Below are 17,573 nucleotides of genomic sequence, written 5' to 3' on the forward strand. Positions count from 1 at the left end.
TACTGCAGTATTCAAGTGCAGATGAAATCAATAATATTAATGGCAGTATGTAAATAATAAAAGGGAATAAAACTAGTTTGGGCAATATCTTAATGTTAACTTTGTTATTATTATAAACAAAAATAAATTAAACAAATATTGTGTATGGAAACTAAATAGAAAAATAAATTATAAACTAGTGCAATAGATACTAATGTTGTGTATCAGATACTTCTTAAAAAATACCAGTATGCACCTATGATATATGATATAGGCCTAGAGATGTAATTCAATACCCACCTTGATATTAGCTGTCCACCACCCACATGCTTCCTTCTCATTTGACCTAGCGAAAACCTCCACCTCCTGGTTCTCCACGAACTCCGTATGTTTTCCGGTGTCTTTCGGTGGCAAGAACACTTGAGAGAAGGGGAACTTCGACTCCGGTTGCCAGCTAAAATGGAACAATACAAATAAATATATGTAAATATAAATAACCGAACACTAAACCAACAAAAATAAAGATAAAAAATGTACTCACTCATTCTCAAAGGTTACAAGAACCTCGTTGTCGAGCACGTCGGTGACAATGGCCTAAAAATAAAGAAAATTTCAGAACATTCTGATGATCCAATAACTTGGGGGTAATGCGCTACAAATAAATAAGTAGGTGAGACATGAGAAAATGCGCATATAATAAAAAACAACATGTGCGGGTCCAATTTTATTTCTTGGTTGTCGCTGAAAATACAAAAAAATCCTTGCATTTACAACACATGGAAAAATCACGCCCTGTCAGACGGACATGGCGTCCATTCCAGCCGCGATGATCTTCCCGGAAAAATATTTTTGTAAGTATATGATAATTGTTGGAATTAAAGGCTGCAAACAAATGAGTATATATTTCACTAATAAAAATACTGCTTGTTCAACTATTTTACGGTATACTTCACGATTTACAAACCTTATAATAAGCACCATTTTCACCGTACACCTCGACCGACAAATCCTCCATTTTGGTTTGAAAATTGAAAGCGTATTTGGTTGGCGTTTTTGGAACGCGAGCGAACGCCAGTATAGAATCTACTGACCAATCATTTGCAAGTATTTTCGCATAGACTATTTCTTTTATTTTTAAAATATTAACAAAGTAGATGAATAACTAATATGAATTGAGAACTCAAATATGTGTTCGATTAGAAAAAATAAATGTCTTCTACATTTTTCTCTTTTTTAAAACTATCTCGAGATTCGAATTTACGTGACAAATTAAAAATCTTCGGAATTTTATGTTATTCTACAGAAACAATATCAAATGTATTTCTATATATAATATAGTTTCTGTATTTTATTACGCACTATTAGATTTCACTTTATAATAGTTTCATCCAAAATGAACTAATAAGCAACTGCGAAATAATTTTCTATTAATTTCTTAAAATTATTTATTTTTATTTATAATGTACCATGTATTAAAACATATTGAAAAATATAAATTAAATCTAATCTCTATGAGTAACTAATAGTATTCTTACATGACTCCAAAATTACGAATAATTTGTTATAATTTGTAGTTATACATCATAAAAATGTATCATGTATCATTATACAACCATTAAAAATGTAACATACAGTTTATATTGAAAACGGTTTAAAAAATGCATTTATTGTTGAAATTGCACATGATAACATTCTATTTCACTGAAAATATTACGTTCGTGGAGCAATAATGTCTATGGTAAATTTGATACCTGTGTCAATCTAGACCTTTTAACGACTCAAATGTCAAATTAAATGTCAATCAGGATGTCACTTGTGTTTTGTTTTCGTTATCTTTTACTTTTTATTTTATTGATAAATATTAATTTTCATGAATTTTTAATACCGGTTTTCTAATTATATGCTATTATTTGTTTCAATTTAGGGAATAGGAAACAAATAGAACCTATAAACCAAAAATAATTTACCACATAACTTATAAATAAGGTTAGTTTATATTTGTGACGTGTATTGAAATTCATAAAAAAGTTACTGTACTTTTTCATTGAATTTCTTTCAGATGAGTGCAGACAAGAGTGTAATACTGGTGACAGGGGGCTCGGGTCTAGTTGGGCAAGCAATAAAAACAATTGTAGAAGAAGAAAGACAACGGGGAATTGAAAGGTCTACTAATGAAACTTGGGTTTTCTGTGGGTCAAAGGATGGTGACCTGAGGTAAGAAGTTAAGTTAACGAAGTTAATAATATTCTTTGCATTTTGTATAATCCACTTAAACCATAGAGAAGTACAAGTCTTAACATTCCATAGACTTCCATAGACATCCCAACACTAGCATGTTGGGTCCATAATGTGGTGAAGAAAAACTCGCAATTTTTAGTAAATAAATCTCTAGGATACAATTCTCTTACCAGCATTGTCTATTTGCCTCTCCCGCATTATGTGTCCTGTCCTCTTCCATTTTTTATTTTTTACTTGCTACATTTCTTTAATATTGTTTTTTTCTTTATATTTCCTAGAATTTTTCAAACTTAAATTTTACCCCCATTAGACTTCTTTCTATGCTGTTTTTCCATGTTTTAAGTTAATCTAGACTATGGTTGCCAAGCCCAAATTCAAAAAACCAGGTTTGAAAGTTCAAAAAACCAGGACTATCCAGTTCAAAAACAGAATGCAGTAATAGTGTTGCAATAGTTATATTAATATGTAGTAAAATTCAAGTAATTAATATAAGACAGCAGTTTTTTCATCTACCATCACTAGATTATTCAACGAAATACACACACGCCACACAACACTCCCGGGATCCTCACACTTATTGACTATTAATGCTACTGAACTTTGCTTGAATTTATTTATGACTGGATTCCACGCAGATCATAATTTTGAGCCATCCTCTCTGTTGACCTGGTTAATAATATATATTAAACATGAAAGTTTAAATATAATAAAATATGTTTGTTAAAAATAATAATTTCACTTGTTTTCAGGAATAAACAAGAAACTGAGGCATTATTTGACAAATATCAGCCAACACATGTGATACACTTAGCTGCAATGGTGGGGGGTCTGTTTCACAACATGGCACATAATTTGGATTTCTTTGTTAGTATTCTGATAGATTTTTTCTAATGTATAGAAAATAATATATATGAAACATACTGATATAACCATTGTCCTAGTTGCAGTAGTCAGAGGCATTGAAATGAAACGAAATTGTTTATTTTGCGAGAAATGCATTGTACAGAGGTTATCATGTGGGTACATTACATGTAAATTGTCAACTGTCTGAACAGAAATGAAGTATGCCTTGGCGGGGCCCCATATAAAAATTTTTTTGGGGGCCCAATGTCGGTTGGACTCCATTTTCCGCAATTGGCCTCTCATTCGGGCCGTTGTGCGTGTAGATTTTTTTGGGGGCCCTTACACAGGGTAAAGATTTCTCACAAAAGAAAAAAAAAAATGCATAAATATAAAGAAATATTTATTCATCATACTTATCTATTTGTCTATCTAAATTTTTACAAAATACTCGCCCTGACTTCCTCTTGAATCACTCTATTTATTAAAGAAAAACCGCATCAAAATCTGTTGCGTAGTTTTAAAGATTTAAGCATACATAGGGACGGACAGACAGCGATAGCGACTTTGTTTTATACTATGTAATGATTTATCTCTCTTTTTGTATGTTTTATTAATTACAGAGGGAAAATATGGCTATAAATGAAAATGTTCTAGACACAAGTCATAAACGAGGTGTGAAGAAAGTGGTGTCGTGTTTGTCAACATGCATATTTCCTGATAAGACCACCTATCCGATAGACGAGACCATGGTAAGTTAATGATGGTTGTGTTTTCTGGTAGGAGATTTCGGATTTCGAAATTCAGCGAAATGGAAATACATATTTATTTATTTATATTTGCACATGCGTATACATAAATTTACATAAGATAAATTAACAATACACATGGACTCTGTTTAAAGAGTATGGCAATTTCGTAGATGACTCATTCCAATAATAAAATTTAAAATTTAGATCTGTTGTAGTGTCCAGTTAGCTCCTATAGTACGTCTGTTAAAAATTCTTTTACTGTATAGTAAGCTTTGTCGGTCAGTAGTTGTTTAAGCCTTTTTTTAAATAAATTAATTTTATCTTCTTGTTTTATGGTTTCCGGGATTTTATTATATATTACAATGGATCGGTAATACGGACTCGCCCTAAACATTTCTATTTTAGGTTCTGGTAGGGCCAGTTGGCTTTTTAATCTATTATTACATTTAAAATTAAAATATGATAAATGCTCATGAACAAATACAGCTATCTCCAATATATAAATAGACGGTAAAGTAAAAATACAACAGAGACATTGATAAAAATTGTGTTTATTTACTACACACGAAACGCCATCTAGTGATACATTGAGTAAAATTTATATAACAGACTCACGACTTCGTACACTGGGAATTTAACTATGCTTTTCTAAAATATAAGATTTTTTCTCTTACTCCTTATTACATCTGCTACCTGCCAAAAAAAGTCCCGTCAAAATAGGTCCAGTCATTTCAGAGATTAGGCGGTACAAACAGACAAAAATTGTTAAAAATATTATTTTGGTGTATGTACCATATTTATATTCATATGCATGTAATAAAAATGTAGTAAAAAACTGTTATTTCAATATTACAAACAGACACTCCAATTTTATTTATATGTAAGTATAGATACTAGACAACTGAAACAATTAAATACACTTTTTTTATGAATACACACATAATATACATAGAAAACACCCAGACTAATACAAACAATCATATTCATGAATACGAATGTTCGTACTGTATTTGAAAACCTGGTACCATCAGAAGTAAAGTGTGCTGAACCACTAGACCACCGGGATGTCGAATTAGAATTTAAAAATTTTCATTTTTGACACATACTGTGATATAGTGATGCATTTCAGCCCGTACGATAATAGATTGTGCCAGCAAACGTTAGATAAGTCACTTTATCTAACGTCACGTATTCATGTAATGCTTAATATATATCGTCGGTTAAATAGAAAAATGTCAGTATTCAAAATGTACATTTCTTACAAGACAAGCATTTAAAGAATAGAATAGAATAGAAAATCATTTATTCAAATAAAGTTACATTGAAGCACTTTTGAATAGTCATTACATTTTTTTAATCTACCGCTCGTTCGGAAAGCTGTCTCATCACAAGAAGAACGAGTAAGAAACTTGCGTGTTGATCTTTTAAATAATTAATAAAGTTTATTTACTATTGCAACTAAACTTTAAATACTGCCGCCATATTGATTGTAAATTACACTCAATATGGCAGATGACCATAGAGTGCAGAGATGACACTTATGACATCTAGTGAGCTTCACGTTAAATTTCTTAGTGTCTTTTATCCATACAAAAATATTGTTAACAGTTCTTTTTAGTAATAATCTAACTATCCGAAAGTTTAGAAAAATGACATTTTTCTGTTTAATCGGCGATATAGTCACCACCGCTCCTGTCATCACATACATTTCCATGCGCATAGTTTCCTGCGTGACCCAAGCACATGTTTCCTGCGTGACCCAAGCACATGTTTCCTGCGTGACCCAAACGCGTGAAAGAGCGTACGTGTAAAGGTAATGAACCAAATCACCTTGACTGTTATTCCAGGTCCACAACGGTCCACCGCACACCTCCAACTATGGGTACAGTTATGCAAAGAGGATGATTGATGTTCTTAATAGGTATGTATACTCCGTCTTAATACAACTTACAGAAAAGTTAACAAGCAGAACTCACATACTCCTCCGTGCGCGCAATCGTAAGAAGGTGTACAAAGTTTTTGGTTCACGTATGTATAGATTTGCATATATAGATTCTAGCTACCTAAAAAATAAACCGCTTCAAAATTCGTTGCGTAGTTTTAATGATTTAAGCATACATAGACACGGACAGACAGCGACAGCGACTTTGTAATGATATGACCACTGTTAGTATTACTATTATTATTACTTGTTTTCAAGTTCTAAATTGTATTTCAAATATTTCACATAGAAAACACCCAGACCGATACAAACAATCATACTCATGAATATGATTGTTATATAAATGTTTGTGCCGTGCGAGGAATCGAATCCGCGACCATCGGAAGTAGGGCCTAACCTAACCTAAACCACTAGACCATCAAGCCGTCAAACTACTGAATGGATTTTAATGAACTTGACCATAATATAGCTTATATGTATATCAGAATAACACAAGCTCAATTTCACAGCACAGCTAGTAATCAATATACAATTGTTGTAGAGGCTACCATGAGCAGCATGGTAGTGTATTCACGTCGGTGATCCCGTGCAACGTGTTCGGGCCACAGGACAACTTCAGCCTGGTATCCAGTCACGTCATACCCGCCCTCATCAGGAGAATGGACGACGCTATGCAGAAAGGTTTACAATTTATATATTTAGTGTCCATCATAAATGCGAATGTTGAAATGTAACCAGGAAAGATAGAATAAGTAATATCTATATACCAGGAAGTTTGAAAGTTGCACCAGTTATAGACAAGTTGCGAGGTAACAGATCGAGCTGGTATGGGCTTGTTATACGAAGGAGCAAGAGTCATGTTTTAAAGAAAGTATATAATATGAACGTAGATGGATGGAAAGGGACAGGACACCCTAAAAAGATGGAGGAATTGTGTGAAAGATGATATGAATAAAAGAAGAGTATGCTCAGATATGACGACCGATAGAGATCAGTGGAAGAGAATGACATACTGCACTGACCACAAATAACGTAATAAAGGCAAGGCAATGATTATTTTCTTTGTGTCCATCTTGTAATCAGTCGAAGACTATTAAAATAGAAATCAAAATATCTATATTAATGTATATTAAAGACTCTTATGATATGTCAATCTATCGTCAGTTCGGAATGATTTCGAGATGAGAAGAACCGACAAAAAACTCAGCTCGTATTGTTTTCAAATAAATGTTGTACATGTTTACAATAATACAGATTCATTTTTAAATTTAAATTTGGGAGAATAGTGTGACCACCAGCATATGCTATTGAAAAAGCAAATAGTCTAATCAGTGTTCGGGACCCAAACGGACCAGTACCCACAAGCAGCGCCCGTTCACGAATATGACGGATGTAATATAAATAATCTTTACTGGTCAAGCCATAAACAGCGAGCGCGATGATGTCCCCGGGGAGACCCGGGGGCGCGGGGCGTCGGACAATATAGCTGCGGCCGGCTGCCGGCCGCACTCAGCGACACACTGATTTTTAACGCCGTATCAACCGCACGCGCATCTTTAGTTTATTTTCATAGCGTTCCGTATTATTAATGTCGGGCTAAAGCGTTGTAATATAAAGTTCTAGTAATAAACGCATTGGAGAATCTATAACAGTCCACTCTTTCACTCCCTGACGCCATCAAATTGGTCCTTCAACCACTACTTGGACGACTGGAATTTTATTGCGACGCAAGCAGCATCTACGGCGCACTGGCTTCTTTCAACGGCGCATTGGCTTCATTCAACTGCGCACTGGCTTTTTTCAACTGCGCACTTCAACGTTGCTGTTTAGTCTTCCGACCAGAATTTCGGGTCTTACAACGCACCGAGAAGAACAAGAAGAGGATTACTTATATGGATAGTGCATAAAGACCGTGAGATCGTTCCATTATCTTATCTTTACACATCCATCCCCATATCATCTTCACTTTAACTTCTCCATTATCATAATCATTCCATCATAATTACCATTCATATAATTATCATTTTCATTACAAACCATAAAAGGTTATTGCCATTTATATATTTGCAGTCATTATATATATTATTACATTATTTTAGCATAATACGTAGATAGTGATTGATTAGCAAATCTTATTATTATTTTAATCACACACAGTCATTTAACGAATTAATCACAATCAATATCATATTCATAACCATAATAGCATTCTTTCATAAAATCATAACGTAATTAATAACATTATAACCTTAAAACAAATAATTGATCTTGCAACTTGTAAATAGTAGAAATGCAATTAATATCATTAGTCTGCGTTTTTCTTCACTAATAACCAATAAGTATACAATATTTCTATTACTGTGTATTAATTTTTGTTTTTTTTTCCTAGGTCGTTCGGTAGTTCGACTTTGTACTACTGTTTTTTAAAACTGCGAAGCGTGGTGCAGAAGCATACGAGATTAGTATCGTTTCTATTTGCTACTTTATAAAAATAGTAATTTAAAACAATCACCTATAACAAAATAAAAATAACAATTATTCTTTTTTATTTCCTTTTATTTGCAATTCAACTTCATCATATAGTATTCATTCAACTCATCTTAATTAACGTTTACAATGTCAGAATCTAAATCAACACAACTAAATCAATTAATTTGGAACATTTAAAAGTAAACTTACAAATTTTTGCAATTATATTAATATTTTCTGTTAGCAATGCAGCCATTCAATTTGAACTGCAATCGCGTATGATAAAATGGAATTACTATATTCTGACTTTGATAATCTTCAGGGTTTACGTTGACGATCTGATCAGAGGTATCAGGAACGAGACGTGTTCGAGAACCAGTATTACTCGGCTGTCGCGACGTAAAACCCTGTGCCAGTCATCATTTCGTCACATTCCTCAAATCACGAGGTAAGCTCTCATGATGCTTGTGCGCACAAACACAATAGTTTCGTACGTCTTCCCAAGATACAGCTACCTTTTTACAATGGCAGTTACCAGCATTGGCTTGAATTCCGCGATACCTACATTTCTATAGTTCATTCCAGCACGGTCATTGACGACATAAACAAATTTCATTATCTTCGTGCTTGTTTGCAAATAGTGCAGCCCTTGTCATCAAAAGCTTAGATTTTAAGGCTGAGAATTATGCTGCCGCATGGGAATATACGATAATAAACGCTTGCTTGTAAACAATCATGTTCACGCCCTTTTCAATGTAAATTATCAAAAAAGAATTAGTAAAGCCTTGCGTTACATAGTTGATGTCACAAATAAAAATCTTAAAGCTTTGGCTACGCTTGACCAGCCTACAGAAAGTTGGGATATTTAATAATTTATATGATGTCAACTAAATTAGATATTGTCACAAATAAATGGGAGGAATACAGAAACAATCGCAACGATCCACCTACTCTAGATATTTTTTAAATGCAGATCTTTTGGAATGAGGTAATTCTGAATCTAATCATATTCACAAATCCAATAGCTTTATAATTTCTTATAAAAATAAATCATTTTCTCTATTATCTATTTATTTAATTGTGATCAGAGCTTCTGTTCGTATTGAAAAGGCTAAGACCTTCAAAATATGCTTAAATCGATTGCTGGTCACCACGAATACTGTAAATTAATATTAAATATTGGAACAAACACAAGCTTCATCTCGATATTCATAATAAGTCTGTCGCACATGACAGCGTTGTGTTATCTGCTGAACCATCTCAGTCTTTAATTTCATGTTTTGCTATCCAAACTGGTCAAGGTGCTCGACGGCCATGGAAAATCACATGCCGCTAGAGTCTTATTAGACAATGGAAGCACAGGAAACTTTGTCACAAAGGAATTTTGTGCCAAATCAATTTCTTACCAACGCTACGAATTCAAGAGTAACAGGCATCAATCAACAGGTATCCACGAGTTCATTGTCATGCTCTCTTACATTGGAGTCTTATTGTGGTGTCTACAGGACGGATATCAATTGTTTCGTTTTACCTAACATCACTGCCTTACTTCCAAATACATATATAGATGTGCATAACTTAGAAAACTGGGGTTTGCTTAGCCGATCCAAATTTCAACGTGCCGTCATCCATAGATATCCTTGTAGGTGTCTTCTGGAATGTGATCGGTACAAATCGTATCCAACTAGGCAAGCAACTCTTTTTAACCAAACTCGGTTGGTTGGTTTCTGGTAGCATTTTTCAACCTAGTCCCAAACAACATATATGTATGTTTTCAAACGACCATACCGACTTAACCCGATTTTGGGAACTAGATACAATTACATCAAATTTGAGTTCACTCCAGAAGAACAGGCATGTGAACGTGATTTTATAAATTCTACACAGCGTAACATAGATGGATAGTTTATATGCCGCTCAGGGAGCCTCCTGACGTTTTAGGCAATTCATATAATGCTGCAAAAAATAGATTTCTTTCCCTTGAGCGTCGCTTAGAAAGAGACGTACATTTGAAACGTCTATATATAGAATTTATAAATGAATATGCCAATCTGGGACATTTGAATGAAGATACATGTAGTAGTAATAAAAACACAATTCAATGCTACTTGCCACATCATGGCGTCCTTAAAACTAGTACAACCACACAACACGTGTTGTATTCGATGGTTCTGCCCCTACGTCCTCAGGCAAGTCTCTTAATGACATACAATATATGCAGGACGATTTATTAGCTATATTATTACGCTTTCGACAACATAAATTTGTTGTGTCAGTCGACATTGAAAAAATGTATCGGCAGATATTATTACATGAATCACAACGTCCATTACAAAAAATATTATGGAGGTTCGATCCCTCCCACCCAATTAAATCATATACCCTAAATACACTTACTTACGGCACGGCATCAGCGCCGTTTCTAGCCACTAGATGTCTCACACAATTAGGTCATGAGTCCAGTGATTCTCAAGTAAAACGCGCTATTTGTCATGATTTTTATGTTGACGATTTTTTGTCCGGTCATGATACAATTGAAGGCTGTATATCATTATGTCAAGGTGTTATTGATACACTTCATTCAGCCAAATTTAATTTAAGAAAGTGGCATTCAAATAATTTATTTATTTTAAATAGTATAAACCAAAATAATGAGATATCTGGTAGCGTAGATCTTAGTGCAAAAGAATGTGCAAAAACATTAGGTATTTATTGGAACAACTGATTATTTATCATTTTCTATTAATATTGCAAGATAAATAACAAAGAGATTTATTTTATCGCAAGTGTTTGATCCTCTAGGTTTAGTATCACCATGCATTGTTGAAGCAAAAATATTAATGCAAAAATTGTGGATACATAAATGCTCTTGGGATGAAAGGGTCCCAAAAGACATAGAAATTATTTGGTCAGAGTTTATACAGTTTCTACCACAGTTAAATAAACTTGAAATTCCTAGGTGCATTAAAAACGACAAAACAAATAAAACAGAAATACATATATTTACAGATGCTTCGGAGAAGGCATATGGTACATGCATATACGTAAGAAGTATAGCTAGCGATGAATCAATTGATGTCCGTCTTTTGGCTTCCAAAAATAAGATAGCTCCAATTAAAACCACCACAATTCCACGACTTGAACTATGTGGCGCGCTCTTAGGAGCACGACTATTCATGAAGGTAATGACGTCGGTTACTCTTGAATTTAGTCGTAGTGTATTTTGGACTGATTCTACCATCGTCTTAGGCTGGCTCTCTTCTCCACCAAACCATCTTAAACCATTCGTACGTCACCGAGTTTTAGAAATACAAGAAAATTGTCATTATTGGCGGTATGTACCTACTAAATCAAACCCGGCAGATTTAGTGTCTCGAGGTGTTAGAGCAGATTTATTAGGTAATTCTTCGTTGTGGTGGACAGGCCCTGCCTTTTTAAAATTAGATTCCTCTCAATGGCCAACTAATCCAAATAAATACACTTCCAATTTACCAGAAACAATTCAAACATTCCATATTAATAACAAGCTATCAATAAATAATAATAACACCAATTTAATTTCATCACTAATAAATAAATTTTCATCGCTTACAAAATTACAACGTGTACTTGCATTTGTCTTAAGGTTCATTAATACTGCCATAAAAATGCAAGTAAATTACACAATTTGTCATTATTAGAATTAAATAATGCCACAAATGTTCTATTACGTACAGCTCAGCAGGATTCATTCCCTGAGGAACGTGAGTTACTATTACTCAATAAGCATTTACCCCATAAAAATAGACTTCTGTCATTGACGCCGTTTGTTGGTTCTGACTACCTCATCCGCGTGGGTGGCAGGCTTAGTGATTCTCACTACGACTACAACGTCAAACATCCTATCCTTCTATCAGGTAAACATCGCTAATGTGACTTAAGATTCGAAATGCTGCATAAAAAACACATGCACTCTGGTCCACAATTACTACTAGCCACCGCCAGACATAATTATTGGCCAATAGGCGGCACTATTTTAGCGAAAAGTTCGTTCATGTGTTAGGTGCAGTAGATTCAAGGGGAAGACTGTCCAGCCCTTGATGGGTAACCTACCAGTGAGTCCATTTAGAATTTCCCTTCTTAGTGTCGATTATGCTGGACCAATGCTGATAGCTGACCGCAAAGGTAGAGGCTGTAAACTTATAAAATCATATATTTGTGTGTTTGTGTGTCTACGAGGCCGTGCATCTGGAGCTTGATCTGATTTAACCAAAGAGAGCTTTTATTGCAGCACTACACAGGTTTATAGCACGTCGAATAACGCAGACGCTGTTCTCGGACAACGGCACGACCTTTGTTGGAACTTTCCATGATTCCAAACTTCTCACACAATCATCCTTGACTTCGGGTTTAGCTTGAAATAGGTATCAACTTTTCATTCATACCTGCCTACACTCCTCACTTCGGTGGTTTATGGGACTACTCGTGCGATCCGTAAAACATCATCTTAGGCGCGTTTTGGACATGACTCACTTAAACTATGAAGAAATACTCTTCTTATTCAAATAGAATATTAAATTCTCGCCCCCTCACACCTCTATCTGATAATCCATCCGACTTATATCCTCTTACTCCTGCTCACTTCCTTGTTGGACGATCTCTGATCTGTTTGCCACATCCTGATATCGTCAATCGCCGAGTTAACTCTCTTCAGCGTTTCCAACGCATCGAGCTACTCAAGCAACACTTCTGGAATCGATTTTCTAATGAGTATGTTGTATGGCTCCAACAGAAAACCAAATGGCACCGGTCCTATGGCGAGCTGAAAGAGGGAATGTTCGTCGTTATCAAGGAGAAGATTCTTGATGTTTTGGGACGCGTTGTACGTGTCCTTGGGAAGAGACGGCGTAGCAAGGGTTGCAGACATCCAAACGAAGAGGGGTGTCATTCGCCGGGCATACAATACCATATTGTCAAAAACTTGGCACTTCAACGCGGAAATAGTCAAGCCATAAACAGCGAGCGCGATGATGTCCCCGGGGAGACCCGGGGGCGCGGGGCGTCGGACAAACGGGCTGCCGGCCGCACTCAGCGACACACTGATTTTTAACGCCGTATCAACCGCACGCGCATCTTTAGTTTATTTTCCGTTCCGTATTATTAATGTCGGGCTAAAGCGTTGTAATATAAAGTTCTAGTAATAAACGCATTGGAGAATCTATAACAGTCCACTCTTTCACTCCCTGACGCCTCCATTACTAAAATAAACTTGAAGCGCAGTGGTTATCACCTCACCACTGTAGTGTTATATATGTTAGGGTTCACATCGAAAATTCTGAAAATTATTGTCGAAAAATCTAATATTTTAAAAATATTAAATGAGGGTAGTTTCGTATCTTCTCTGTATAAAAGGGAAGTTTACTGTAAGCCACGGCATTCGGTCATTGAGCACAGGATGTGCTGGTTGTATTTTAAATGCTAAAGTGAATTGTGTTAGAGACACATACTTTTACTAATACACAGAGTTGATATATCTTACATATATGATGTGATGAGGTGTCGCTATATAATATATTGTTTATTTTAGTATGTAAGTAGTGAGTATACAGGTGTAATAATTGTACTATTTATTGTACATTAAGTTTATTTGATAGTGTGCTACATGGCTTATTAGTAACGCGTACATTCGACGCGGAGTTGTAACGTGGACTAACTTTACGACATTTGTTGTTTGAAGGTTACATTTTCAAGGTAATAATATTATTTTTGTATTTAAATGACCAGGTGAGCCCACCTTCACTGTGATGGGCAGCGGGAAGCCACTCCGGCAGTTCATATACTCCCTGGACCTCGCGAGGCTGTTCGTCTGGGTACTCAGGCATTATGACAGCATCGAACCCATTATACTATCAGGTGTGTATACTGCATGACTGTTTACTATGCGTATGGTTGATAGTAGTGTAGAAGTTTGTGTGTATTTTTTTATCATTAAAAAGTTTATTAATTTTTTTTTTGTTAAATATTGAAAAAATTTTTTTGGACGGGCCATGCTTATCGCTTAGGGGTATGAAGAACAGCTTACGTCATATTCTTAGACCGGCTGAATATCTACACAAAAAATCATTAGAATCGGTCACTGCGTTTTGGAGTTCTGTTACAAATACTGTGATAGGAGAATTACATATATATATCACTAGCTGACCCGGTAAACGTTTTGCCTTATAAATCGGTATTAAAAAATATAGGTTGGTGATAGAAGGGTGAAAATTTAGGGTTGTATGTATTTTTCAATGCTAAATAAAGAATAAAAGAAAATTGTCGAAAAAATGTTTTTTTATTTGGATGAGCCACCCTTGACATTTAGGGGTATGAAAATTAGTTATAAACCTATTCTCAGACCTATTGAATATACATATAAATCAAAATCGGCCAAGCCGTTTCGGAGTATAAACACGAAACCAGTGACACGAGAATTTTATATTTGAAGATTTTATATCCATGATATAATAAATATTTATATCTTAATTCCAGTTAACGAAGAGGATGAAGTTACAATCGGCGCAGTAGCAGAATATATAAAGAAAGCACACGGCTACCAAGGTGACATAGTATATGATACAACAAAGGCAGACGGCCAATACAAGAAGACTGCCTCGAACAAAAAACTACGTTCCCTATACAAAGACTTCAAGTTTACACCTTTCGAGACTGCCATAAATGATACTGTGGCGTGGTTCAAAAGCAACCGAGAGACCGCTAGAACATAAGCTTAGAGGTGAAATAAATATTGAACCTAATTGTAAATACATATAAGGTTTGTATTACATTATCAAATATTTAATTTAGAATTTTCTTCAATTTTTTAATCTGATGATGCATTTGATATGATATTGTCAAAGACTTCAAGTTTACACCTTTCGAGACTGCCATAAATGATACTGTGGCGTGGTTCAAAAGCAACAGAGAGACCGCTAGAACATAAGCTTAGAGGTAAAATAAATATTGAACCTAATTGTAAATATATATAAGGTTTATATTACATTATTAAATGTTATATGATATGGGTACGATATGATATAGGTACGTTTCGCATGATGAATACAAATAAACAATTGTAAACCGACTTTGAGGTGTTAACACAACTGAATAAACCAATTCATTGACCATTAATGGTGATGTAAAAAAAAGAATATTCTAGAAGCCCTAACCTACCACACGTGAAACGAATGAAAACCAAACACCACAGTCTTATGGTTTGCTCTTAAAAAAAGGCAAGAGAATGCACTCGGCACAAAAAGTGGCAGGATCCGAGTCAGAATCGCACGGAACTTTAAAGTACTTACTTTTAAAGTAAATACTTCCCAAATGTTTTTTTTTAATCACTGCATTTATTACTAAACGTGATATATTACAACATTAATAAATTAATAGATTTTTATGGCTGTTAAGGTAATAATGTGTTCGTCTACACTGGAACTGAAATCCAAAATTATTTAATACCTAAGGACCTTTCGGCCTCTTGTGAAAGTAATTTTTTTTTCACTATCTCCACCGACCAATTCGGATAGCTACTTCAGTTGACTCAACCAAATTCAAACCTCGGCTAAAGCTGTCGTAATCTTGTGCCTGGTTCAAAAGAGAGGGAATCTATGTAAGGGAACTATAGGTTAGAAATTACTTAGGGCAATCTTTGCACTAGCTTTGCCCGCGGCTTCGCTCTCGTTAATTAATTAAGGGGATAACCCTTAGGGGTGAAATTTGTCAAAATCCTTTCGTAGAGGATGCCTACGTCATAGTAGCTTTATGCATGCAAAGTCTCAGCCCGATCAGTTTAAAATTGACAAAGTTTCATACAAACTTTCATCCCCGTGGGGGTAGAATTAATCAAAATCCTTTCTTGCCTACGTCATAACATCTACCTGCATGCCAAATTTCAGCCCGATCCGTCCAGTGATATGGGCTGTGCGTTGGTAGATCACTATATTAGTCACCTTTGAGTTATATAGATTTATAATGTAGAATGACGGATGGCTCATCCATCACACTCGTGAACGTGCGCTGCTTGAGGGAACTGGCCTGTACGGATAACGGTCACTAATTAAATTATTACCTTGCAATTGTATACAGCCTATATTATTGTATGTCTCCCTAACTGTATTTAAAGATGAATCTGTATATTTATAATGATGTACAAGCCCATTTGAGAAGAATAAGAGCTGAGTTTCTGTACTTAGCCCGAAAGCAGATAAGATTTGACATAATAATATCATAAGACTCAGTATTGGACCTACATGAATAAAGATATTTTGATTTTTGACTTGAAAGGTGTAGGATTTCATTTGATAATGCAATACCCATTTTTGTTTTGTATATATTATAATTGTTATAAATATTTACATAGATTTTGTGGAATAACATCAAATATGACAAACCTATTTGGTGACACACTATTTTTTTAATATATTTTGATGTATTGTAAATCGGTCCTGCGCTGCTCCCATCCTGCTTCCAGCGAACTTGACCAGATAACCTTATTGACCAGATGTCGGTCACTCTCGATCTCCTCAATTCGCTCAATTAGAGAATAGATAAAAATATAGGTTAGATGCATACATTCGCATATTGTAACCATCCTTGGATGATACCTTTTTTAACTATCCTAATGCTGTTGGCCGCAGCTGGCCTTTACAGCTTCACCGGGCGATAGGGGGCGAGTGCAGATGGCACTCCAAACCCGCGGAAGAAATGAAATCCCCTATGAACTCCCGCCTAACAGATACAACTTTAGTCTAGGAACTAAGGGTTTGAACCTCGGCTCGGACTGTCGTAATTTCGATCTCCGTTTGAATTGTATGGGGTTTGATATCGGGTAGGTGATACTTATCAACAATTGTGTATTATAAAAAGCTATATTTAAAAATAAAATTATTAATAAAATAAAAATTGTATTTATTTTAAATACTTAATAAACAATATTGTATAAAAATAAGTGTCATATCATTTTCAATTTAGAATCATTAAAATCATTTCTAATTGAAAAATAAACAACAAGTAAATGAGTCGTTTGTTATTATCCTGGTGATTATGGAACCGGGTTGCGATCTATACATATAAATAAAATTGGACTGTCTGTTTGTAATATTGAAATAACCGTTTTCTACTACATGCATATGAATATAAATACGGTACATACACCAAAATAACAATTTTTACAATTTTTGTCTGTCTGTCTGTTTGTTCCGGCTAATCTCTGAAAGGGCTGGACCGATTTTGATGGGACTTTTTTTGTCAGATAGCTGATGTAATAAGGGGTAACTTAGGCTACTTGTATTTTAGAAAAAGTTAAATTCCACGTGGACGAAGTCGCGGGAACA

At 34.9% G+C, this 17,573-nt stretch overlaps 2 protein-coding genes across 2 annotated transcripts in view; one reads left to right on the forward strand and one right to left on the reverse strand.

Moving 5' to 3' along the window:
- The window catches only part of LOC131854407 (RNA-binding protein FXR1), a 37,347-nt gene extending 36,282 nt beyond the window's left edge, over positions 1–1,065 (reverse strand). Inside the window, exons 1-3 of the mRNA XM_059205521.1 lie at positions 944–1,065; positions 521–573; positions 280–433 (exon numbers count right to left, since the gene is read on the reverse strand). Coding sequence (XP_059061504.1) covers positions 280–433; positions 521–573; positions 944–994 — 258 coding nt within the window. The 5' untranslated portion in view covers positions 995–1,065. The remainder of the gene's footprint in view (positions 1–279; positions 434–520; positions 574–943) is intronic.
- Positions 1,066–1,787: 722 nt separating this feature from the next.
- On the forward strand, positions 1,788–17,097 carry LOC131854408 (GDP-L-fucose synthase). Its single transcript, XM_059205522.1, has 9 exons — positions 1,788–1,965; positions 2,039–2,193; positions 2,967–3,081; positions 3,681–3,809; positions 5,657–5,730; positions 6,293–6,432; positions 13,984–14,112; positions 14,731–15,189; positions 16,878–17,097. Exons 2-8 carry the CDS (start codon positions 2,039–2,041, stop codon positions 14,964–14,966), a joined length of 978 nt encoding a protein of 325 aa, XP_059061505.1. The 5' UTR covers positions 1,788–1,965; the 3' UTR covers positions 14,967–15,189; positions 16,878–17,097.
- Positions 17,098–17,573: the final 476 nt, after the last annotated feature.

This window comes from Achroia grisella, unplaced genomic scaffold (assembly GCF_030625045.1).
Source record: "Achroia grisella isolate CSIRO2021 unplaced genomic scaffold, CSIRO_AGI_Agris_v1 utg997, whole genome shotgun sequence".
Taxonomy (NCBI): domain Eukaryota; kingdom Metazoa; phylum Arthropoda; class Insecta; order Lepidoptera; family Pyralidae; genus Achroia; species Achroia grisella.